General features: G+C 37.9%; 1 protein-coding gene and 1 pseudogene across 1 annotated transcript; one reads left to right on the forward strand and one right to left on the reverse strand.

Moving 5' to 3' along the window:
* The first annotated feature begins 599 nt into the window (after nt 1-599).
* On the forward strand, nt 600-21,161 carry LOC138912874 (protein furry-like; annotated as a pseudogene).
* LOC138913112 (venom acid phosphatase Acph-1-like) lies at nt 1,290-16,840 on the reverse strand. The gene is made up of 5 exons (XM_070215523.1): nt 16,808-16,840; nt 2,273-2,611; nt 2,067-2,204; nt 1,569-1,964; nt 1,290-1,507 (listed from the first exon to the last, which is right to left on the reverse strand). The coding sequence occupies exons 2-5, from the start codon at nt 2,357-2,359 to the stop codon at nt 1,415-1,417; spliced, it is 714 nt and encodes a 237-aa protein (XP_070071624.1). The 5' UTR covers nt 2,360-2,611; nt 16,808-16,840; the 3' UTR covers nt 1,290-1,414.
* Nucleotides 21,162-25,082: the final 3,921 nt, after the last annotated feature.

Here is a 25,082-nt window from a genome sequence, read left to right on the forward strand (position 1 = left end):
CTTTTTCGTCATAATAATGTCAATTGTAGTGTCATTTTTCTGTATATCTTTAATATTTAATATATGTAAATATAATACAAATTAGTAACTAAACAGGAAATTTGTGTTAATTGTATATGCATTTAAATTGAACTTCCTTCAGCTGAGTAACGGGTATCTGATAGTCGAGGCACTCGACTATAGCATTCTCTCTTGTTAATATTTGGTTGATACTTTGGAATATAACAAAAGGACGATTAATTTTGAAAGGCAGTGTCGAGCGGATATTTTGCAAGCACCCCCGCTCTCTTTATCTCCAACTCCCGCTCCAACTCTCCGCTCCGCTCTGGAGCGCTCGAGCTTGGTTCCAGTAAATGGAATTTAACCTTTAAAGTGTTTGTGCGCGTTTTTGTGTTCGTAAAATTTTTTTTCGTTTTTTGTCAGTTTTTCACTCATTTTTTTTATTTAACATGCCGCTCAGGTAAGTTTTAGTTTTATTTAATTGAGAAATAACCAACCCGGTGGTGAAGAAGCCACAGTTGCTCAGCCTGTCTGCCATCACGCCCCCACACCACACAGACGCCTTTGCCCATGGCGAACATTTGCACAACCACGGGAGGACCAACTACCCTCCAATGGCCCCGGTCCAGCCGCTGATCGCAGCCGGACCCATACAGCAGTTCATCCAGTACGGCCATGCACCGCACCAGCAACAATTCCAATCGTATTCCCGCCGCCGACGCAGCAGTATCCGCGGCAGAATCAACAGCAATATCAGATCCTGATGCAGAGCCTGCATCCGCATCAACCTTTTTCGCCCCCTCAATTAACTTCCTTTCTTGTTGCATTTGCTTTCTCATACATTCGGTGTTTTCAGTGATTGATTGCTTTCTTCTTTTTTTTCTTTTGCTGTTGTTGTGTTTTGGCTTCTATGTATGCGCTGCAAGACTTCTGCAATTTCTAAAAATTTACCAGTTTCCTATTGTTTTAATTGTATTTTGTATTTTCCTAGTTGTGCTACAACATCCTTATGCCTGTACACAACTAGGAAAATACAAAATACAATTAAAACAATAGGAAACTGGTAAATTTTTAGAAATTGTAGAAGTCTTGCAGTCTTGGTCGGAAACGTCTCCTTCACTGCGTTGCAAACATCTGACTGAAATTATAATACCCTCTGCAAGGGTATAAAAATGGGGAAACCTAAAAACAAAGAAATTACAATACAATTACAATAGAACATTGAAAAATGTTCTCCAATTTATTTGTCTTTTTGAGATAATCACACAAATCCCTTTTCCTGCTCACTTTACATCTTTACTTTATGTGTTAACTTGACTTATATTTCTGTTAAAGCTATTTAATATAACCATTTATTTTATACTTAGTAACCCAAAAGTTAACATTTCTTTGAAATGTCCTGAGCAACACACTTTCAACAAAACAGAAACGATAACAACCAAAAAAATTTAGTTTTTGCAGTCAGTCGGATGATTTTCACAGGTCTCCTGTTGTAATAGTAAACCAGCTGCAGAAAATGTGAACCAATTATTTATAACCTTCGAATTATTAGTTTTACAATAACCAACCTTCACTTCAAAATCGCCATCACTAAAAGACTTGCTGTGATGAAGCTCAAACGCTAGGGCCGATGCATATTCCGGAAGCTTGGTGGTCTGATCCAGTATCCCCAAGGAATTCATCACATTAACCAACGTCACATCGTGGCCTGAATATAGGAATATTTTCCTATCGGGATTCAGTTTCCTCTTCCGCTTATTCTGCATTTTGATGAGAATTTCCGTAATGAAGGCTCCACCCTTAATCCGCTTCATCAGATTGGTATCGGTGAAAAGCGTATAGCTACGTTCAGCCAGTGGTCTGATCTCTTCGGGATATATGTTCTCAGTCCAATCGGACAACACCAAACCAGCCTCCTCTTCGGTTTTAAGTGTGCCATAAAGTAGTTCCACATCCAATACATTCTAAGGGATTTCAGTATGTGGAATAAAAGAATAAAGGGAAGGTAAATTTTTCAATTGGTAATTTAAAGTTAAGTAGACAACTAGATGTATACTCTCTCCCACCTTGCCTGTATTTTTTGTCAACCGTTTGTACAATTCCATGTTATCCTCGTTCAGTTTCTGAAGTTCAGCTGGCGGTGATTTGTAGAGCTTTTGCAGGATGTGGTCGTATTTCAAGCATGGTTTCTTTTGGGCCAATAGCTAAAAGAGATATCGTACTGTTAGCGTAATGACTTGCACTTGGTTTATGGATATACGATTGCACTCACAATATCATCATTTCGCGATAGCATATTCACGGCCACCGGCTGCCACGGAATGGGCAGCGCATTGTTGTTCTCCAGCGGCGGCATCATGCCCTTAAGACGCTCTGGGCGCTCATTTAAAAGATAACACACGGCCAACTGATTAGGGCACCCCCATCTCGGACAGATAGTTAATAGTTAAGAGAGGGTTTCTTATCGGAACGATTGACGCACCACACAGCGTTCCGCCGCCGAACTGAGGACATGCACCTGCTGCTGGGTGTAAAGGCTGTTCGAGGGCAGCAGCCGGTAGTAGCGCATGCGCAGATTCTTCCCCAGGTTGTAAGCCTGCAGTGTGCCTTTCTATAATATAAGGAAGAAAACAAGGAACCAAATAAATTTAAGAATATTAAAAGCATTCATAAACAAGAAAGGAAGCTAGCTTCTTCAAGCCGAAGCTTATATACCCTTGCAGATTATTCCTATTAATTTCTAAATCGCAAAAATGTTAAATTTCCCATTTTACATTAATTTTTCGATCGTTTCTATGGCAGCTATATGATATAGTAGTTCGATCTTTTTAAAATTAAAATCGAAATTCGGAAATATTTAAAAATTGTCATATCCCAGAGTAGAAGAGAATGTAATAAAAATCAACAAAGATATATTTTGTTTTCCTATTAATTTCCATTTAATTTTTCGACCGTTCCTATGGCAGCTATATGATATAGTGATCCGATTTAAAAAACAAAAAAAAACGAAATTCAGAAATATATAAAAAATATTATTCCCAAGAGTTGAAGGTAATACTTGAAAAAACACCGAAGCTAGAATTTTTTAACGTTTTTTTTTCCCGATCGTTCCTATGGGAGCTATAAGATATAGTTGTCCGATCCGGTCGGTTCCGACATATATACTACCTGCAATAGAAAGAAGACTTTTGGGAAAGTTTCATCCCGATAGCTCAAAAACTGAGAGACTAGTTTGCGTAGAAACAGACAGACGGACGAACAGACGGACAGACGGACATGGCTAGATCGACTCGTCTTGTGATGCTGATCAAGAATATATATAGGGGAGTGTAGGGTAATTTGACGAGTAGGGTAATGTGACGAACTCGTCGAATCTCATATATGACGTCACGACAAAAATTCCAAATAAATGTAGTCGTCTCCCCTTATCGTGTCGACAATGTATTTACAGTAATATTAATAAGAAGTCCCGTAATTTGTTCGTGAGGTAATTTTCGCTAAAAATGTGGTGCGCAAACTAGCAAACCCATTCAATTTACTTGTGTTTCAGCAGTGCCAGAGCAAAGATGAGTGGAAAATAAAATCAGGCAAATATATGCACGTATACATGAGATCTTTATCAACAGTTTTTGGTACCTCGCGTTTTTTTCTTTTGCGCCGTTTGAGAGTGACACCGTTTTTGCTCCAAGTCTACCTTGTTGGGTATCGTGACGAACTTTTTGTAGGGTATTGTGACGAACTTTTTTTATTCAAGAATTTTAACTGTTATCGTTGATTATTTGTAAAAACAAGAAAGGAAGCTAGCTTCGGCAAGCCGTAGCTTATATACCCTTGCAGATCATTCTATTAATTTACAAATCGCAAAAATGTTAAATTTCTTATTATTTCACATTAATTTTTCGATCGTTTCTATCACAGCTATATGATATAGTAGTTCGATCTTTTAGAAATTAAAATCGAAATTCGGAAATATTTCAAAATAGTCATATCCCAGAGTAGAAGGGAATGTAATAAAAACCAACAAAGATATAATTTTTTTTCCATTAATTTCCATTTAATTTTTCGACCGTTCCTATGGCAGCTATATGATATAGTGATCCGATTTAAAAAACAAAAAAAACGAAATTCAGAAATATATAAAAAAAAATATTCCCAAGAGTAGAAGGTAAAATTTCAAAAAACATCGGAGCTAGAATTTTTTTACGTTTTTTTTTTGATCCTTCCTATGGGAGCTATAAGATATAGTTGTCCGATCCGGTTGGTTCCGACATATATACTACCTGCAATAGAAATACGACTTTTACGGAAGATTCATCCCGATTGCTTTAAAACTGAGAGACTAGTTTGCGTAGAAACGGACGGACAGACGGACAGACGGACATGGCTAGATCGACTCGTCTTGTGATGCTGATCAAGAATATATACAGCTGTGAAAAAAATAATAGCACCACTAACCCAAAAAAACTTTAACTAGTCACCCTACTCACATTTTTTAACTTTTTTAACTTTTCAAAACGGGTTTGAAATAGTATGACTAAACATAATTTGAATATGAAAAAAAATGTTAGCTTTATAAAAGGTTTCTGGACTTATTTAAGAAAATCTATGCAAAACTGGAAAAACGTACGAAAAAAATAATAGCACCACTTCTCTAAAAATAGAATAAAAGGTAGAAAAATGACAAATGGGTAACTTAATCTTAAGTTGGCGGTAGCTAACAAGTAAATCTAAGTTTAAACTGTAAATCTTTTGCGATTTTTGGATATAATGACTTACTATCGATTAAACAAGTCAGGACCCTACCTATAAAGGAATTGGGGCCCAAAAGTCATGATATATTTTCAAATTTTGTTCGGAAATGATTTAAGACGTTTTAGATTAACTGTATAAACTGTCTTAAAAAAAAAAAACTCGAATATTTTTGGTTGTGTTATGGTCAAGCGAGTACACAAGTCAATGTATATTGCTTACTGAGTACTTTCGAACACTTTCTTTGCTATCCTGACCGTGATCCTGGCCGGATTTTATTGGTCAAAGATTCATTTAAGAAGTATTTTGTATTCAGTTTAAGCTACGAATTACTACCGTATTACTATTTACATCATAGGATGATTCATGAACGATGTATTCATCCGTATTGATCTTACTTCAAGAAGGAAAAACAAGCCTATGTTAATACTAGGTCCATGCTCAATAAATGGATGTTTTGGTACCGTGTTTTTGGTCAATTTAGGTGTTTAGAAGACACATGACTTATAAAATGGATTTCTTCTTACCCAATTTAACTTTGCCTTCACACATTCTGATAAGTTTTGCGGGCATTCATTTGTAACTTTTTATGACGAGCCCTATGCCCTTGTAAATGTGTTTCGCATTTCGGATAGGATTTTTTTTTAAGTGCATGTTTTATAAATTTGTTTATTGAAACATTATCCAATTATTAAAATATTCGCTATTATTTTAAGCACGTGTTTTATTTTTGTTTTGGCCCTGATAAGATTCTTTGTGCTTTGTAATATAACATTTTGGAAGGAAAAATGGGCCAGGACTCGGTTTTTCTGTGTTATCCTTCAAAGTTTATGACATTCTTAATGAAGATGATCCAAAACCTAACCAATCGAACCGGTTTTCATGACCGTTTTCCATCCAATATGTTTCTTTTTTGAATATTTTTCTTTTCCGACTGGGAAAATTTTCCACATGTCGTTGTATTGCCAAATGGTAATCAATTTGATGTCTGGATATCAGGAGAAGTTAGTTTTAGTCAAATCTCATAAAATATATCCTTTATACACAAGAATATTAGCGCATCGTAACGTTTTATTTAAAGAAAACGGAAGTGGTGCTATTATTTTTTTCGGCCTTTTTTTGACTTTTTTTCTTAAAATCTGAAAAAATTATATGTAGACAATATTTTCGATACCCGTATCAATTTTTTCAAATAGGTGGAATACTAATCAAGATAATAAAAAACACTTCTTATATAAAAATCCCAGTTTTTCACATATTTCTTTAATATTAAGAACCTGTGACGAAGTGGTGCTATTATTTTTTTCGCAACTGTATACTTTATGGGGTCGGAAATGTCTCCTTCACTGCGTTGCAAACTTCTGACTGAAATCATAATACCCTCTGCAAGGGTATAAAAACGAATCGTTCGTCACCTTACCCTACACTCCCCTACTTTATGGGGTCGGAAACGTCTCCTTCACTGCGTTGCAAACTTCTGACTGAAATCATAATACCCTCTGCAAGGGTATAAAAAAAAGAAGAGAAAAAAACAAAAAAAAAAATAGAAAGCTAAAAGCAACTGTCGAATCAATTATGTATATGTAAGTACGTGAACATTGAGCTTTTGTAGGGAGCGATTCCTGTAAGCTGAAGCGAAAATTATAAAACTGTTTGGCTGCCAAATTGATACCATCACATTGTAAAACGAAAGACAAATGAAGTGGAATCACAAACTTATGAAGAAGAAAAGCAAAAAGTCGAGTTAAGTTAAACATAATTCTTTGATGCACTCTTGCGCTCCCCTCTGCTATGTAATCTATATTTTTATCCGCTTTGGCAATCGACCGGGACAAGTCATTATTCCAAGTTATTTTTTTCCATCGGTGCAAGGAAAGGGCCAAGCTTCATCCAGCGCATTTCGATTGTTAACTTACTTTAGCATACAACCCTAGTCAAAAGTATTTTCACAAATTTGAATGTTAACTGTACTTATATTTTGAACTTATAATATAAACATTTTGGCACCTATGGAAAGAGCACTTCAATTCCGTTTAAATGACACAAAAATTTTCTTAACCCATTAAGCACCCTTTGAAAAGTGGGCAAATTAGACAATTTTTTTCGAAAGTCAAATTTTCATCTTTTTTTCTGGGACTTAAAACAAAAATGTTTTGATGCAAAGTTGTTCTCCAATCAAAATTAATAAAAAGTGCAAAAAAAAAATCAAAATATTTTTCCTTGTATTTTTTATGATTTTTTGAAAATAGCCATTTTTGCCGCTTTTTCTTCCTTTTCATACAAAATTTTACTGAGAGGTCTCCATTCAAAAAATCATAAAAAATTCAAGGAAAAATATTTTGTAAAATTTTTTTTTGCAGTTATTATTAATTTTGATTGGGGAACAACTTTGCATCCAAAACATTTTTGTTTTAAGCCCCAGGAAAAAAGTTGAAAATTTGAATTTCGCAAAATTTGCTCACTTTTCAAAGGGGTCTTAATGGGTTAAGAAAATTTTTGTGTCATTTAAACGGAATTGAAGTGCTCTTTCTATAGGTGCCAAAAGTTTATATTATAAGTTCAAAATATAAGTACAGTTAACATTAACATTTGTGAAAATACTTTTGACCACCCCTTTATAATGTGAAATTGTTTCGGGAATAGTTGAGCGAAGCTAAAACTCAAATTTATTCTTTACGAAATTCGGTAAAACTTATTATTTTTTGTTTAAATTGATTTTTTTTTTCTTTTCTTAACTTTTGAACAAATTTTCTTGCTACCTTTACAAGCTGGAGCAATTGTAAGAGCAAGAGCTTGAGTCAGGCTTCCTTTGGGTTTCAGTGTCTTCGTTGTCCTCACATAAAAGAAAATTATTAAAAAGCAATCTGTGTTACTATTAATCAAAATATATCAATACCCCTCTTTTTGGGTTAATGTCAGAAGTTTGCAACGCAGTGAAGGAGACGTTTCCGACCCCATAAAGTATATATATTCTTGATCAGCATCACAAGACGAGTCGATCTAGCCATGTCCGTCTGTCCGTCCGTCTGTCCGTCTGTCTGTTTCTACGCAAACTAGTCTCTCAGTTTTTGAGCTATCGGGATCAAACTTTCCCAAAAGTCTTCTTTCTATTGCAGGTAGTATATATGTCGGAACCGACCGGATCGGACAACTATATCTTATAGCTCCCATAGGAAGGATCGGAAAAGAAAACGTTAAAAAATTCTAGCTTCGGTGTTTTTTGAAATATTACCTTCTACTTTTGGGGATGTTATTTTTTAAATATTTCTGAATTTCGAATTAAATATTCAAAAAGTCGGACTAATATATCATATAGCTGCCATAGGAACAATCGGAAAATTAATGGAAAAGTAATAGGAAATAAATTCTAGCTTCTTTGGTTTTTATTGTATTATCTTCTACTCTAGGATATGACTCTTTTTAAATATTTCCGAATTTCAATTTTAATTTGATCAAAATCGGACGACTATATCATATAGCTGCCATAGGAACGATAGGAAAATTAATGAGATTAATGAAATTATTTGAACATTTTTGCGATTTGTTAATTAATAGGAATGATCTGCAAGGGTATTTAAGCTTCGGCTGGCCGAAGCTAGCTTCCTTTCTTGTTTCACTTGGTCGCCTCTAGCTAAGCATAGACCGCATAGAACAAGATTTTTTCTTGTATTATTTTCTGAGTAACAATGAGTCAAAATCTGCCAAGTGGGCCACCCCTGTTCCGAAAGTCCGATTTTCATCGAACTTTTTTACTTTTCCGGTTCACAACGAAAATATAAGAACTTAATTTGAACGGTTTTGCGAAATTTTGAGTTTTACCGGAGTTATAGGGGTCAAAACATGGCATTTTTGACACTTTTTCGAAAAAGTTGCACTCAGTCATTAATTCATAACTTCGAAACGGTAAGAGATATCTTTATGATGTTTTCACTAATCGCTCAAGAATTATTATGGCGTTCCATAAAAAAATGTAAAAAAAAATTAACATTTATTTTTCTTAAAAATAAATCAACATTTTTTTATAGTTTTTATTTTTTTCAGTGTTCTTCACCAGCTATAGAGTTTAAAACCATTTGAAAATAAAGTTTGATTCATTACAAAAAAGATCAAAAAAAAAAAGAGTGGCCCGGACAAAGGTTTTTCGCAATATCGATTTGAAGAAGGGCGCACAGCGGTTTTCCATACTGAAACACTGAAACACTGAAAAAAATAAAAACTAAAAAAAAATGTTGATTTATTTTTAAGAAAAATAAATTTTAATTTTTTTTTACATTTTTTTATGGAAAGCCATAATAATTCTTGAGCGATTAGTGAAAACATCATAAAGATATCTCTTACCGTTTCGAAGTTATGAATTAATGACTGAGTGCAACTTTTTCGAAAAAGTGTCAAAAATTCCATGTTTTGACCCCTATAACTCCGGTAAAACTTAAAATTTCGCAAAACCGTTCAAATTAAGTTCTTATATTTTCGTTGTGAACCGGAAAAGTAAAAAAGTTCGATGAAAATCGGACTTTCGGAACAGGGGTGGCCCACTTGGCAGATTTTGACTCCTTTTATAATTAAATAAGTGGAATATAGTTAAGTTTTCGGTTTGCCCAGAGTTTCACGCCAAGTAATTCCTTTTGCTTTCGCAGGACAGCCTTGTACACGCTTAAATCTCGATTTCTCCAATCACTTTAATTTTTGATGTAAATAAATATTGTATTTTATTTATATTCCACCGGTATGTAATATTTAAAAAATAACGGGTTCACTCCGCATTTCATCACAAACACAGAAATTTAGAATAAATCGCACTGATCACAAAGAAATCTCGAAACGAACTGACGCTCGAATTAAAAACACAAAGTGCGTAGGTCAAAGAGAAAAAAGGGTAGTTTTCAGGTATAAAGAGAGAGCCAAGAGCGGACTGTACCCCAAAGACTTCAAAAAAATAAAACCAAATTCCTTTCTATCTTCTATTTAACTTCCAGAAGTTAATTGGAAGATGTTTTTTTCCCATCGGTTTTGTTTTTGTAAAATGTGTTCTATCGCCTTTTCATCGCCCAAAAGTGCCTCAGAAGTTACTTCTTCGCGATTTGAACCCTTTTTAGGTAGTCAAATGTGTTCTATCGCCATTCTATCGCCCAGAAGTGCCTCAGAAGTTACTTCCTCGCGATTTGAACCCTTTTTGTTTTTGTAAAATGTGTTCTATCGTCTTTTTATCGCCTAGAAGTGTCTTAGAAGTTACTTCTCCACGATCGTGACCCTTTTTGTTTTTGTAAAATGTCTTCTATCGTATTTTAATCGTCCAGAAGTGACCAAGAAGTGACTTCTTCGCGATAGATGTATATTTTGTTTTTGTAAAATGTGTTCTGTCGTGTTTCTATCTTCCAGAAGTTACTAAGAAGTGACTTCTGGACGATAGGCGATAGAAATATCGCCTGTTTGCTTGCCGGGTTTTGACCTGTCAACCACACACACATACACACATATTACATATGTATCCATTAATTGCGTCTTAAAATTTCGTTTGACTCTTCCTTGTTTTTACGGCAATTTCAGAACATATTTTTTGCTATTTTGTTCTGCGTTTTAGGGCGATTTCGCCCTAAAAAGAAGGAATTACTATTGGAGTCGAATCATAAAAATTCTCCCTAAAAAACCGGGCAAATTTGGCGTTTTGGAAAGACTAACTCTATAAAATATTTTTCATGGCGGTTTTTCGTAGTTTTAGGGCCACCTCGGTTTTAGGTCGACTTTTCTAGTATTTAGGTAATAATTTCTATGAGTGTATTTTCGGTCCCCGTGTAGAATTCATGTAACAATATTTGGTTTTATTCCTATTTCCAGAAACGCAGAAGATATGGCGCTCATCGCCGTTGTGGAGACTCACCCATGCCTGTACCAAAGTTCTGGCTTTACAAGAGCCGGAAGGGCACAGGCATGGGTGGCTGTGGCAGCGACGGTGGATAAACCCGGTAAGTATATTTTGTAGGTGTATTATATTTCGATTTAGACAGCCAACATTTTTTTATCCACAGAAAGTTTCTGCCGAAAAAGGTGGGGAATGCTCCGGAAGGAGTTTGTCTCCTGTTTGCGGACAGGGCGGGAGTTCCGCTACCGGGAGGAAATGCACTTCCTCACCGAGCACACGCGGTAAGTACACCAAAAAAAAAAATGATCATAGAAACTAAGCTATTTGTAAATTAATAGTAAACTATTGAGTGTCATAAATTTTTCGATACTCTGTGTATTAACCTAATGACTTCAAAAGTAAAACCAGAAAGGAAGCTAGCTTCGGCAAGCCGAAGCTTATATACCCTTCCAGATCATTCCTATTAACTAATCAAATAAAAACACCTCTTAACGAGGTAAGCAACTAGTGACGATCGCAACGTACAAAAGTTTTGATATCAACTTTTGTGACGAAAAATGATTTTAGATGCGACTAAATAAGTACGCTAACTAAAATTTACTCGTTCGACCCGGTTTAGCAAATATTTAATATCTACACGAAAGTTTTCTGTTGTAGCGTGCCGAATGAATAAATTTTAGGTAGCGTACTTATTTAGTCGCATCTAAAATCATTTTTCGTCACAAAAGTTGATATCAGAACTTTTGTACGTTGAAGGTGCGATCGTCACTAGTTTTTTAGTTGTTTTTATTTGATATCAGAAGTTTTTGTTTGTTTACTTTTGCTCTCATAGGTGCTAATATAAACATTTAAATTTAAATTGGTCATAAATCATAATTTTTAAACTATTGTATTTTAACGAATTAAGTTAAAAAGGCGTTGAAGTATTTCAAGAAACCTTTTAAACGAGGTATAGCACATGTCTGTACCTTTAGTAGTGTAGAACTTACAAACTAACGTAATGTAGCTATTTTTAGCTTTTTCCCGCTAAAGTAGCGGCTTTTTCCAAAAGTCGTAGAACAAAAGGTTCCTATATGGAACTCTTAAGTGCAAATTTACTGATTCCATGACCCTAAAATACAGTTCGGATACCCTCACACAAAATTCAATACTCAGGGAGCGTTAGTTGTTCGAGCTGTCAAAAGTGGCTATTTTCGTATAAAAATAACTTTTAAACGTGACTTTTTACAGTAATGTGTTATATACCAAAATTTAAGTAATCTCAAGGGCTATAGAGTTTAAAATTGTAAGGAAAATCGTTAGAGCCGTTTTTGAGAAAATTAAAAAAAAAGCTAAAAAGAAAGTTAAAAAAAAAATTATTTTGTTCATATCTTTTTAACTATTACATTTACACAAATTATATAGAGGGCGTTTATAGCATTTAAAAATACCTTTCAAACGAGATGCAGCACAAGTCTGTAGCTTTAGTAGTATAGAAGTTACGGCTTTTCGAATTTTAGCTATTTATAGATGTTTTCCCGCTAAACTAGCGAGTTTTTCCAAAAGTGGTAGAACAAAAGTTTTTTATATCGATGTGATGAACGTCATATCAAATTTTTAAAACTTAAAAAACATGTTTTGGACAAACTGACATACAGAATTAAATTTTCATTTTGGGAAGAAAAAGAAAATCTTATTTTGGCTATAACTTTTGAACGGAGCGTCGGATTTTGACATATGACCCCTCATTCGACGGGTATTTTCAAAAGGAATACAACTAAAATATTGCGAGGGGGCATTCATCCCCACCGGCCCCAACAGCTTCAAATTTCGAAATTTTCACATTTTCACTTTCACCGCTCTCTCTCCCAAGCCAATTGATTTTCCTAAAGTCTTGGTATGCAATCCTGTTAGTTTTCGCAATACCTTTCGATAGGTGTATCATTCATTATGATCGGACCATCACAGTAGATTTTCATTTCTTCGTGTATATATAGTAGTCGCCTTCGCACACTCTCCTGGTGCGCTTCGTCACTACATGGACTGCCGTCCATAGTGATATTTTTATACCCTTGCAGAGGGTATTATGATTTCAGTCAAAAGTTTGCAACGCAGTGAAGGAGACGTTTCCGACCCCATAAAGTATATATATTCTTGATCAGCATCACAAGACGAGTCGATCTAGCCATGTCCGTCTGTCCGTCCGTCTGTCCGTCTGTCTGTTTCTACGCAAACTAGTCTCTCAGTTCTTGAGCTATCGGGACAAAACTTTCGCAAAAGTCGTCTTTCTATTGCAGGTAGTATATATGTCGGAGCCGACCGGATCGGACAACTATATCTTATAGCTCCCATAGGAACAATCTGAAAAAAAAAACTTTAAAAAATTCTAGCTTCGATGTTTTTTGAAATATTACCTTCTACTTTTGGGGATGTTTTTTTAAATATTTCTGAATTTCGAATTAATTATTTAAAAAATCGGACTACTATATCATATAGCTGCCATAGGAACGATCGGAAAATTAATGGAAAAGTAATAGGAAATAAATTCAAGCTTCTTTGGTTTTTATTGTATTATCTTCTACTCTAGGATATGACTCTTTTTAAATATTTCCGAATTTCAATTTTAATTTGATCAAACCGGACGACTATATCATACAGCTGCCATAGGAACGATCGAAAAATTAATGGGAATATAATAGGAAATAAATTATTGCTTCGTTGGTTTTTATTCTCTTCTACTCTGGGATATGGCTTTTTTTAAATGTTTTCGAATTTCGATTTTAATTTTATCAATATCGAACTACTATATCACAAAGCTGCTATAGGAACGATTAGAAAATTAGTGATTAATAGGAATTATCTGCAAGGGTATATAAGCTTCGGCTGGCCGAAGCTAGCTTCCTTTCTTGTTTTTGGGTGTAATAAATACATTTTTACAGACATAAAAGTTAGAGAATTAGCATTAACCATGCAAGTTCTTGGAAATTCTACGCAGCGCGTGTTTGTTTTATCAGAGTGCTACACTTTCTTTAACTCAAAAAATGGCTTTAAACGATTTTAAAAGCAATTTTGTTGTGTTTTTCAATTCGGACCATTTATAAAAAATTAGAGCAAACAATGAAATTCAAGCAGTGCAGGTAGTCTCTTTGCTGCAGGCATATCTCCATTTTCTTTAGATGAGTAACGGCTATCTAATAGCCAAGCTTCTTAACCAAACCGTTCCCTTTTATTTTTCTTTAAATTATTTAAGGTCTTTAAATGGGCACTCAGTGGAGGTGGAGGAAGCCGTCGCCGTTGATGGGGGCCCAGGGGAGCAGGGCGAGATCCCCTTGGACCCGGCCATACCTGTGGCCCAGGCGATGGACGGCGCAGAGGAGAACAAGCCGAGGCGGGTCTCCTTCCTGTGGGATCTAGCCGATCCCTCCCTCCGATTCATTGAAAACTTGCGAATGTTTTTTAGAAGTCGGAGGGTAGAGGATAGGGCTGCGATGGAAGACGCAGTAATGGCCTTTACCGCTGCCCAATTCCGTCGCAGTACAGATCCTGCGGAGGGGGGCCCGCCTCCACCCAGGTTATGAGACCATTTGGTAAGTACATTCAAAAAATAACTAAAAAATATGAATATGGAATAGGGTCAATTGTACCCTATTTTAGTTCAATAAAAAGCCGATAAGATTAATGTCAAATTTATGATTCAATCATATAAACTAGATATTTTATCATATATTAATATGATATGAATAACTTGATCTTTAAATCAATGTTTTATCTGTGTGAGGTAATGCGGCGGAAGATTCGTTTTTTGGATGTCATGCTTCCAAAAACAATATTTTTCAAAAGTGTAAAAGCAGAAAGTTGCTAACATCTATTGAGCATATTTCAGTAAAGTAAATATACTCAAACCCTTGGCAGATGTGAAAATATATTATTATACCCTTGCAGAGGGTATTATGATTTCAGTCAGAAGTTTGCAACGCAGTGAAGGAGACGTTTCCGACCCCATAAAGTATATATATTCTTGATCAGCATCACAAGACGAGTCGATCTAGCCATGTCCGTCTGTCCGTCTGTCCGTCTGTCCGTCTGTCCGTCCGTCTGTCCGTCTGTCCGTCTGTCTGTTTCTACGCAAACTAGTCTCTCAGTTTTTGAGCTATCGGGATGAAACTTTCCCAAAAGTCTTCTTTCTATTGCAGGTAGTATATATGTCGGAGCCGACCGGATCGGACAACTATATCTTATGGCTCCCATAGGAACAATCGGAAAAAAAAACTTTAAAAAATTCTAGCTTCGGTGTTTTTTGAAATATTAGCTTCTACTTTTGGGGATGTTATTTTTTAAATATATCTGAATTTCGAATAAATTATTTAAAAAATCGGACTACTATATCATATAGCTGCCATAGGAACGATCGGAAAATTAATGAAAAAGTAATAGGAAATAAATTATAGCTTCCTTGGATTTTATTGTATTATCTTCTACTCTAGGATATGACTCTTTTTAAATATTTCCGAATTTCAATTTTAATTTATTCAAAATCGGACGACTATATCATATAGCTGCCATAGAAACGATCGGAAAATTAATGGAAAAGTAATAGGAAATAAATTCTAGCTTCTTTGGTTTTTATTGTATTATCCCCTACTCTAGGATATGACTCTTTTTAAATATTTTCGAATTTCAATTTTAATTTGATCAAAATCGTACGACTATATCATATAGCTGCCATAGGAACGATCGGAAAATTAATGAGAAATATTAGAAAATTGAACATTTTTGCGATTTGTAAATTAATAGGAATGATCTGCAAGGGTATATAAGCTTCGGCTGGCCGAAGCTAGCTTCCTTTCTTGTTTTTTCTTCAAAAAACTTACTAAAAATAAAATTTGAATTGAATTTGTATACCCATGCAGAGGGTCTTATAATTTTTGGTCAGAAGTTTGTAACGCAGTGAAGGAGACGTTTCCGACCCCATAAAGTATATATATTCTTGATCAGGATCAATAAGGGAGTCGATATAGCCATGTCCGTCTGTCCGTCTGTATGTCTGTTTCAAACCGTTTGCTAGCTCAGTTTTAAAGCTAGAGACTTGTGTACGCAGATCAAGTTTGAAAACCGACCCGATCGGACGTCTATATCCCATAGCTCCCATAGGAACAATCGGATATAGCTTTCACAAAATGAAGATAATTCGCTCAGTGTAAGAACTTTTGACATGAATCTTATTCTTTTACGCATACCTTGATCTGGGTAAAAGCACGTGCCGATCGGACGTCTATATATTATAGCTCCCATAGGAACAATAGGGTGAAAAATTTAAAATTTTTATTTTTTTCAATTATAGAATATTTTGTTGTTTATTAATTCATGTTGCTATTCTAGTCCAGTTTTCGTTCGTGAAATCTGCAAGGGTATTAAAACTTCAGCTTGCCGAAGTTAGCTTCCGTCCTCGTTTTAAATAAATTACTAATAAATTGAATAGCATTGCTAATTTACGCACCACCTGCTTCTCTTATTAGCTTACAAACCAATTACGGTACTTCTTATTAATATTACTAATATTAATATTTTGTATACCCGTTACTCGTAGAGTAAAAGGGTGCAAAAGTGCAAAAGTATGTAACAGGTAGAAGGAAGCGTTTCCGACCCTATTAACTATATATATTCTTGATCAGGATCACTAGCCGAGTCGATCTAGCCATGTCCGTCTGTCCGTCTGTCTGTCCGTCTGATCGTCTGTCTGTCTGTATGAACGCTAAGATCTCGGAAACTATAAAAGCTAGAAGATTGACATTTTGCATGCAGATTCTAGGAGTTCCTACGCAGCGCAAGTTTGTTTCAAAAGGGTGCCACGCCCTTTCTAACGCCCACAATCGCATATAAACGATTTTAAAAATTTCAATATTTCGGAAAAGTAAAAATGCAGTTTTATTGTGTTTATGAATACCTATCGAAATGTAGAAGAAATTTTTTAAATCGGACCATTCGTTAAAAAGTTACGGCGTATCAAAGTTTTTATCTCCATCTCCTTCGCACTTCCTTTAGCTGAGTAACGGGTATCTGATAGTCGGGCACCCGACTATAGCGTTCTCTCTTGTTTTTATTTACCATACTCTCCCCTACCTATAAAAAACTGAGAAGTGTAATCCATTTAATCGTAAAACCGATAATGACAATGGTTTTTGTTCTTTTTTAACCAGGCACAAATCAAAACCTCTTCACCTGAGCGATCCGGCTGGCTCGCCCTCCACCGCCAGTCCGAGCAACAGCAACACCGCAATTGCCGCAGCAGCAGCAGCAACAGCAGCAGCAGCAGCAACAGCAACATCAGCAACTGCGGTGGGCGGAGGAGCGGTGGTGACGCCAACAAAGAGCCCCCAGCGTAACGCTTTCCAGGAAGATGCTTATCAGGCAAACCTGGCTGGCGGCGATAGCGTCGATAACGTGGAATCGGCTCAATTGGACGGCAATCCGAGTGGTGGATCGCCCGGGCAGCGTCACTCGATAAACTCGGCGGAATACACATCCACGCCGAAGACCAGTCGGAATGGTCCGAGCAGCACCAACGCGAGTGGAACAACATCGCAATTAATTACCAGCAGCCCGGCGATGACTATCCGTATGGCATAGAGTATGAGTCACAGCAACTGCAATATCAACAGCAACAGCAGCAGCAGCAACATCAGCAACTACAGCAACAATTGCCAGAGCAACTGCCGGCGATTAGCTACCAAAGTTTGCCGGCCAGTCGCCAGAGTTACGCTTCACCACCGGCTCTCATAATTCCCCAGCGGCAATCGCTGCTGCCGTGGGGAGCTCACTCGAGGAGCTCGATCATCAACGTCCTGCCCAGTTACACCCAGGCCGAGATGCATGCCTTGGCCGCCAGCGTGGCCAGCGTGGAGATATCCGCTCCACGGCCGGGTGAGATTGTGATGCGTAACCTTTTTAGTGACTTCACAGCTCAGGCTGAGAAAAAGATCGAGCTGGTGATGCTGGAGAGTGCCGATAAGAATCTTTCGAAGCTGCTGCAGCGCGGCGAGGATCAGCAATTCGATCAGTTACTATCGGCTTTGGGTTCCGTGGCCGAGCACTGCCTGCCCTCGTTGCTGCACACACTGCTCGCCTGGCATCGTCGTCAGTTGTCCGACATGGAGATCAAGAACGACCTCAAGAAACCAGCTCCGAGTGGCAGTAATTCCCAGGCGGCGAGCAACAAGCCCACGGTGGATTTGGACTTTCAGCTGCAGCGAAGGGAGGCGGCTGTGGAGTTTATATTCTGCCTGGCCCTCATCGAGATACTCAAGCGCTTTGCATCGGTGCGCAAGCGGTTTATGAGTGAACTGAAGAAGCTGCGGGGGAAGGAAGTGTCGCCCACGACCACCCAGAGCATCATCAGTCTGCTGATGGGCATGAAGTTCTTTCGGGTCAAGATGGTGCCCATCGAGGAGTTCGAGGCCTCGTTTCAGTTCATGCACGAGTGCGGTCAGTACTTTTTGGAGGTGAAGGATAAGGATATCAAGCATGCTTTGGCCGGACTTTTTGTGGAGATCCTCGTGCCTGTGGCAGCGGTGAGTTTAGAAAGCATATATATATAAGCTTATAAGTAGCAAGAACTATTCTTTTTCTATTCTATTCTATTTCTTTGTTATACCAAACTGCATTTTTCCTATTAGTTTTACCTAAATGGGAATGGTCGTCTAATATAATTCAACGTTTCACAACGAAAAACTGCTTTGTTTTTTATTGTTTTATTCAATTATGCAGAAAGTTATGGAGGTCCCGTTACGAAACTTTCACGAGCCAACAGGAATTATGTATAGAACATGACACTATTCTTTTCATAAAGATTAAAAATGCCAATTTGCAGAAAACCGCGAATGAAATATTTTTTTTAAAGTTTGGATTATATTTTGCACTGGAACCATTATGGGTGTTGTTTTTATCTGAAAGCTTGGCAAAAATAATAATTTTTTGGTATTTTTATTTATTTTTTACCACACGTAATTTAAAATTATAAATTAATTAAACAAAAAATTAGCATCGCCATATCTTCGCTTCTATTAAATAGATTTTTTTTAACTTTTTTAAAAATTCCTTTTTAAATGGTGTGATATTGTCATAAAAATAAGATTTTGTTTTGAGACCGTGAAGAAAATCTCGATACGTTTCACAAAGAATCACTCATATATCATTGAAAAGTATTACTAATGTTTTACTTTTTCTTTAAAAGGCCGTTAAGAACGAGGTGAATGTTCCGTGTGTGAAGAACTTTGTGAAGCTGCTCTATGTGCAGACTCTGGATGCTTCTACCAAGTCTAACATCGCTTGGCCCTCTTTCCGCTGGTCACCTGCCTGCTTTGCGTCTCGCAGAAGACCTTCTTCCTGACCAACTGGCACTACTTCCTGGCCATGTGCCTGAGTAACCTCAAGAATCGCGATGCCAAAATGAGTCGCGTGGCCCTGGAGTCGCTGTATCGACTGCTTTGGGTTTACATGATCCGCATTAAGTGCGAGTCTAACTCGGCCACGCATTCCCGCCTTCAGAGCATTGTGAACTCGCTGTTTCCCAAGTGAGTGGTAATCTATTTTATAAATACCAATTACTAATTTATTTTGTACCTTCCAGGGGCTCCAAAGGAGTTGTGCCACGCGACACGCCGCTGAATATCTTCGTGAAGATCATCCAGTTCATCGCTCAGGAGCGCCTAGACTTTGCCATGCGCGAGATCGTCTATGACCTGCTGTGCGTGGGTCGCTCCATTAAGCTGATCCTCAATCCGGAACGCATGAGCATCGGACTGCGAGCCTTCCTGGTCGTCGCCGACTCACTGCAGCAGAAGGCGGGTGAGCCGCCGATGCCCAGGACGGTTCCAGCCCTGCCCTCGGGCAACACACTGCGCGTGAAGAAGACGTACATCAACAAGATGCTAACGGATGACACAGCGAGGAGTATTGGCATGTCCACGTATTTCCCTCATGTGCGCAGGGTTTTTGTTGATATTTTGAGAGCCCTGGATGTTCACTACGGTCGGCCACTCATGATGACGAATACGCAGAACCAAAACAAGGAGCCCGACGAGATGCTATCCGGTGAAAGAAAGCCGCGCATCGATCTCTTTCGAACTTGCGTGGCCGCCGTGCCGCGACTGATACCCGATACAATGACTGCCCATGAACTCGTGGATCTGCTGTCCCGACTGACGGTCCACATGGACGAGGAGCTGCGCATTCTAACCCACCAGTCCACTATGGGAAAAAAGTCTATTTTTTTGGCATAAACTCTAGTTTTAGAGATACAATTTAGAAATTTTTTATATATACTATTAAGATAAAGCTGTAATTTCGGTTTTTGTTGCTTTTTGAATCGGACCATTGCTTTCATCCACCGCCCACGCCGCATATTCAAATTAATTGGCAGGGATTTTAAAAAATTTGTATTTGTATTGGTAAGACGGTAAAATAATTTCGGATTACGTTAATTTTTAAAATTAAAAAAAAAAAAATTGCTGACATGTACAAGAAAAGTGAAATATTATCTAAGAGCAGATGCCAATTTTAGCTTTAATTGGGGTCCAGCTTCTTTATATTTGAGCCCTTTGCAGCCAGGATTTTCACTTGACTTGTCCCTTTCCATAAATTTAATTTTTAAGATTAATGAAAGCCACTTAGATTGTTTTTTTATTTAAAAAATATTTTTTTTTATGTTTATAAGTTGCTGGATTTAAGTAATTTTTTGAAGAAACGTGCAAAAAGTTGCAAAAATTATTAGTTTTGCGATATTAAGGATACATTTGGTAATAACTTTGCGTTTTTACCTTTTTGCAACTTTGTGCCATTTATAAGTTGTACACCACGGAACACAAACAAACTTGTTAGTTTTAAGCTAAAAAGAGACACATTTAAATCAGTTCACAGTTGGACAACAAGCCATAATAATCAAAACATGTAATTTAAGATACATTTATAAATACCTTTGCTACGATTTGACATGATCAGAAATAATAAACCATTTTGTTGGTCCACAAAATAAGCACTGAAAGTTTGTAAAGATATTTCACTTATTTACGCACACAACAAAGTCAATCGAAGAGCTGACTTTGTTCGCTTATCAACACTATAATGTTGTTAGAAAAAAATCTTAGATAACTGTACTTGGCTAATTAGGGTATGTAAATTCACGGCCAAGGACACCGCCAGCAGTCAGTTGTCCAAGCAGCAGCCTCTGAAAACGGCCAGCAGTGCTGCCTCCAGCATCACCACCTCCAGCGGTATGTCGAGCATCACCCAGCACACTGTGCTGAACATGGCCAGTGATGTGGCCAAAAAGAATGAGATTCCACTGGCCACCACGCTTCGCTTCGTCGAGGGCTTCGACCTGGTGCTTCTCTGCAACTATCGTCCCTATCTGCGCAAGCTGGCCGCCATGATCCTCAAGGAGGTTAAGAATTTAATGCGGGCATTGGGTATTCCAGAAACTGAGTCCCTGTTCACCGATGTCAGGGATCGCTGTTTGCGGGCCATCGTTGAGAAGTGTCTGCCCATCCTGCCGTACGTTGTGCCTTGCCAGATTTAATTTGAGGTAAGTGAGTAACCCAACTTTTAAATTACATTTAAATTAGTTTATCTATATCAATATTTGTCCTTACCAACAAAACGGTCAGTAGCAAATTTCACCCAGAACGGATTGACATCACATTATTTCGTAAAATAATTGGGAGCCGCGTGTGATATATAAATTAGAACAATAAACTTACCCAAAGTGCCCCAAAATTCGATTGGTTTTTATACCCTTGCAGAGGGTATTATAATTTCAGTCAGATGTTTACAACGCAGTGAAGGAGACGTTTCCGACCACATAAATTATATATATTCTTGATCAGCATCAATAGCCCAGTCCATCTAGCCATGTCCGTCTGTCCGTTTCTATGAGAACTAGTCCCTCAGTTTTTAAGCTATCGCGATGAAACTTTCCCAAAAGTCTTCTTTCTATTGCAGGTAGTACATATGTCGGATCGGACCACTATATCTTATGGCTCCCATAGGAAAAACAAGAAAAACGCTCTCCTAATTTAGTATCCAATTAATAGGCGCTGTCCTTAGAGAATTTCTGATAATTATTATGTAAATATAAAATACAGTAAATGATAATTAAATGGAATTAAAACAAGAAAGGAAGCTAGCTTCGGCCAGCCGAAGCTTATATATCCTTGCAGATCATTCCTATTAATTAACAAATCGCAAAAATGTTCAATTTTCTAATATTTCTCATTAATTTTCCGATCGTTCCTATGGCAGCTATATGATATAGTCGTCCGATTTTGATCAAATTAAAATTGAAATTCGGAAATATTTAAAAAGAGTCATATCCTAGAGTAGAAGATAATACAATAAAAACCAAAGAAGCTAGAATTTATTTCCTATTACTTTTCCACTAATTTTCCGATCGTTCCTATGGCAGCTATATGATATAGTAGTCCGATTTTTTAAATAATTAATTCGAAATTCAGAAATATTCCCAAAAGTAGAAGCTAATATTTCAAAAAACACCGAAGCTAGAATTTTTTAAAGTTTTTTTTTTCCGATCCTTCCTATGGGAGCTATAAGATATAGTTGTCCGATCCGGTTGGTTCCGACATATATACTACCTGCAATAGAAAGAAGACTTTTGCGAAAGTTTCGTCCCGATAGCTCAAAAACTGAAAGACTAGTTTGCGTAGAAACAGACAGACGGACGGACAGACGGACAGACGGACATGGCTAGATCGACTCGTCTTGTGATGCTGATCAAGAATATATATACTTTATGGGGTCGGAAACGTCTCCTTCACTGCGTTGCAAACTTCTGACTGAAATCATAATACCCTCTGCAAGGGTATAAAAATATGTATTTAAAAAAAGGTGCGAATTTACCCTAAGCATAGGGTGGCGAAATTTCCCCATACACTACTTTTTAGAAATAATTATTTTTCTTCCGAAGGCGCGAAGGCGCGAAGTTAAAAATCACTAAGGCAGAAATGCACATTATAGCACTGTGTATTTTATAAAAAATCGTGTATCTTATTCCTTTTAAATTGTGGCATACAGAAAAAATTTCGTCGAGAACTAAATGTAGCTTTTGAACTGTTAAAACACATTTAATATTATAGCTTAATTATCTTGGCCTTCTGTGCAGGAAAAATGCATTGGTTGTGTCATGCCGTCTTGAGGGACTAAAACAAAAAAAATTATATATTTTTAAGACTTATGGATTCGAGATATTGCAGGTGACGAAATTGCCCCTGTGACGAAATTCTCCCACTCTCCCCTACCCAGAAATATGTTCTAAACAACGCCGGCAAAACATTTTTAATAAGTATTTTTTTTGGTGTAAAAAAAAATCGGTAAAATTTCATTTTTTTTGTGCGGTACAACTGTATATAACCCCCTTAAGCAGGCCATCCACAGTCGAATTTGTCCGACGAACATGTTCGTGTGTTCATCTTTGGTGGTAGTGTTCGCGTTTAGATTTCATATACATTTGTTCGACGTTTTGTTTGACAAAGATAGAACCGATTCTATCTTGTTCGCGAAAATGTTCGTCGAGCAAATTCGACTGTAAATGGCCTGCCTTAGATACTCACGAGAAACTCACTTATTAGTGTCCTTAGTATGTTTGAAAAGTTTTATTTGAAAGTAATAATTGAATTTTGATACATTTGAGTCGGAACAAGAGAGAACGCTATTGTCGGGTTGGTGTTCCGACTATCTAATACCCGTCACTCAGCTAAACGAGTTGCGAGGGAGATGGATATATAAAATTTTTTGATTGCGCATAACTTTTTGTAATTGGAGCATTTTGTAATTATAGCATTTTGCAAATGGAGACTTTTTTAATTTGAGCATTTTGCAAAGGGAGCATTTTGTGACTGGAGCATTTTGCGACTGGAGCATTTTGGTAACTGGAGCAGTTTGTGACTGGAGCATTTTGTGACTGGAGCATTTTGTGACTGGAGCATTCTGCGACTGGAGCATTTTGCGACTGGAGCATTCTGCGACTGGAGCATTTTGTGACTGGAGCATTCTGCGACTGGAGCATTCTGCGACTGGAGCATTTTGCGACTGGAGCATTTTGCGACTGGAGCATTCTGCGACTGGAGCATTTTGTGACTGGAGCATTTTGTGACTGGAGCATTTTGGTAACTGGAGCATTTTGCGACTGGAGCATTCTGCGACTGGAGCATTTTGTGACTGGAGCATTCTGCGACTGGAGCACTCTGCGACTGGAGCATTTTGCGACTGGAGCATTTTGCGACTGGAGCATTCTGCGACTGGAGCATTTTGTGACTGGAGCATTCTGCGACTGGAGCATTTTGCGACTGGAGCATTTTGTGACTGGAGCATTTTGTGACTGGAGCATTTTGTGACTGGAGCATTTTGTGACTGGAGCATTTTGTGACTGGATCATTTTGTGACTGGAGCATTCTGCGACTGTAGCATTTTGTGACTAGAGCATTTTGCGACTGGAGCATTCTGCGACTGGAGCATTTTGTGACTGGAGCATTCTGCGACTGGAGCATTCTGAGACAGGAGCATTTTGCGACTGGAGCATTCTGCGACTGGAGCATTTTGGTAACTGGATCATTTTGTGACTGGAGCATTCTGCGACTGGAGCATTCTGAGACAGGAGCATTTTGCGACTGGAGCATTCTGCGACTGGAGCATTCTGCGACTAGAGCATTTTGTGACTGGAGCATTCTGCGACTGGAGCATTCTGCGACTGGAGCATTTTGCGACTGGAGCATTCTGCGACTGGAGCATTTTGCGACTGGATCATTTTGTGACTGGAGCATTCTGCCTCTGGAGCATTTTGCGACTGGAGCATTCTGCGACTGGAGCATTCTGCGACCGGAGCATTCTGCGACTGGAGCATTTTGCGACTGGAGCATTTTGGTAACTGGAGCATTTTGCGACTGGAGCATTCTGCGACTGGAGCATTCTGCGACTGGAGCATTCTGCGACTGGAGCATTTTGCGACTGGAGCATTCTGCGACTGGAGCATTTTGCGACTGGAGCATTCTGCGACTGGAGCATTTTGTGACTGGAGCATTCTGCCTCTGGAGCATTTTGTGACTGGAGCATTCTGCGACTGGAGCATTCTGCGACTGGAGCATTCTGCGACTGGAGCATTCTGCGACTGGAGCATTCTGCGACTGGAGCACTTTGTGACTGGAGCATTCTGCCTCTGGAGCATTTTGTGACTGGAGCATTCTGCGACTGGAGCATTCTGCGACTGGAGCATTTTGCGACTGGAGCATTCTGCGACTGGAGCATTTTGCGACTGGAGCATTTTGCGACTGGAGCATTCTGCGACTGGAGCATTCTGCGACTGGAGCATTTTGCGACTGGAGCATTTTGGTAACTGGAGCAGTTTGTGACTGGAGCATTTTGTGACTGGAGCATTTTGTGACTGGAGCATTCTGCGACTGGAGCATTCTGCGACTGGAGCATTCTGCGA

This window comes from Drosophila takahashii, chromosome 3L (genome assembly GCF_030179915.1).
Source record: "Drosophila takahashii strain IR98-3 E-12201 chromosome 3L, DtakHiC1v2, whole genome shotgun sequence".
Lineage (NCBI taxonomy): Eukaryota > Metazoa > Arthropoda > Insecta > Diptera > Drosophilidae > Drosophila > Drosophila takahashii.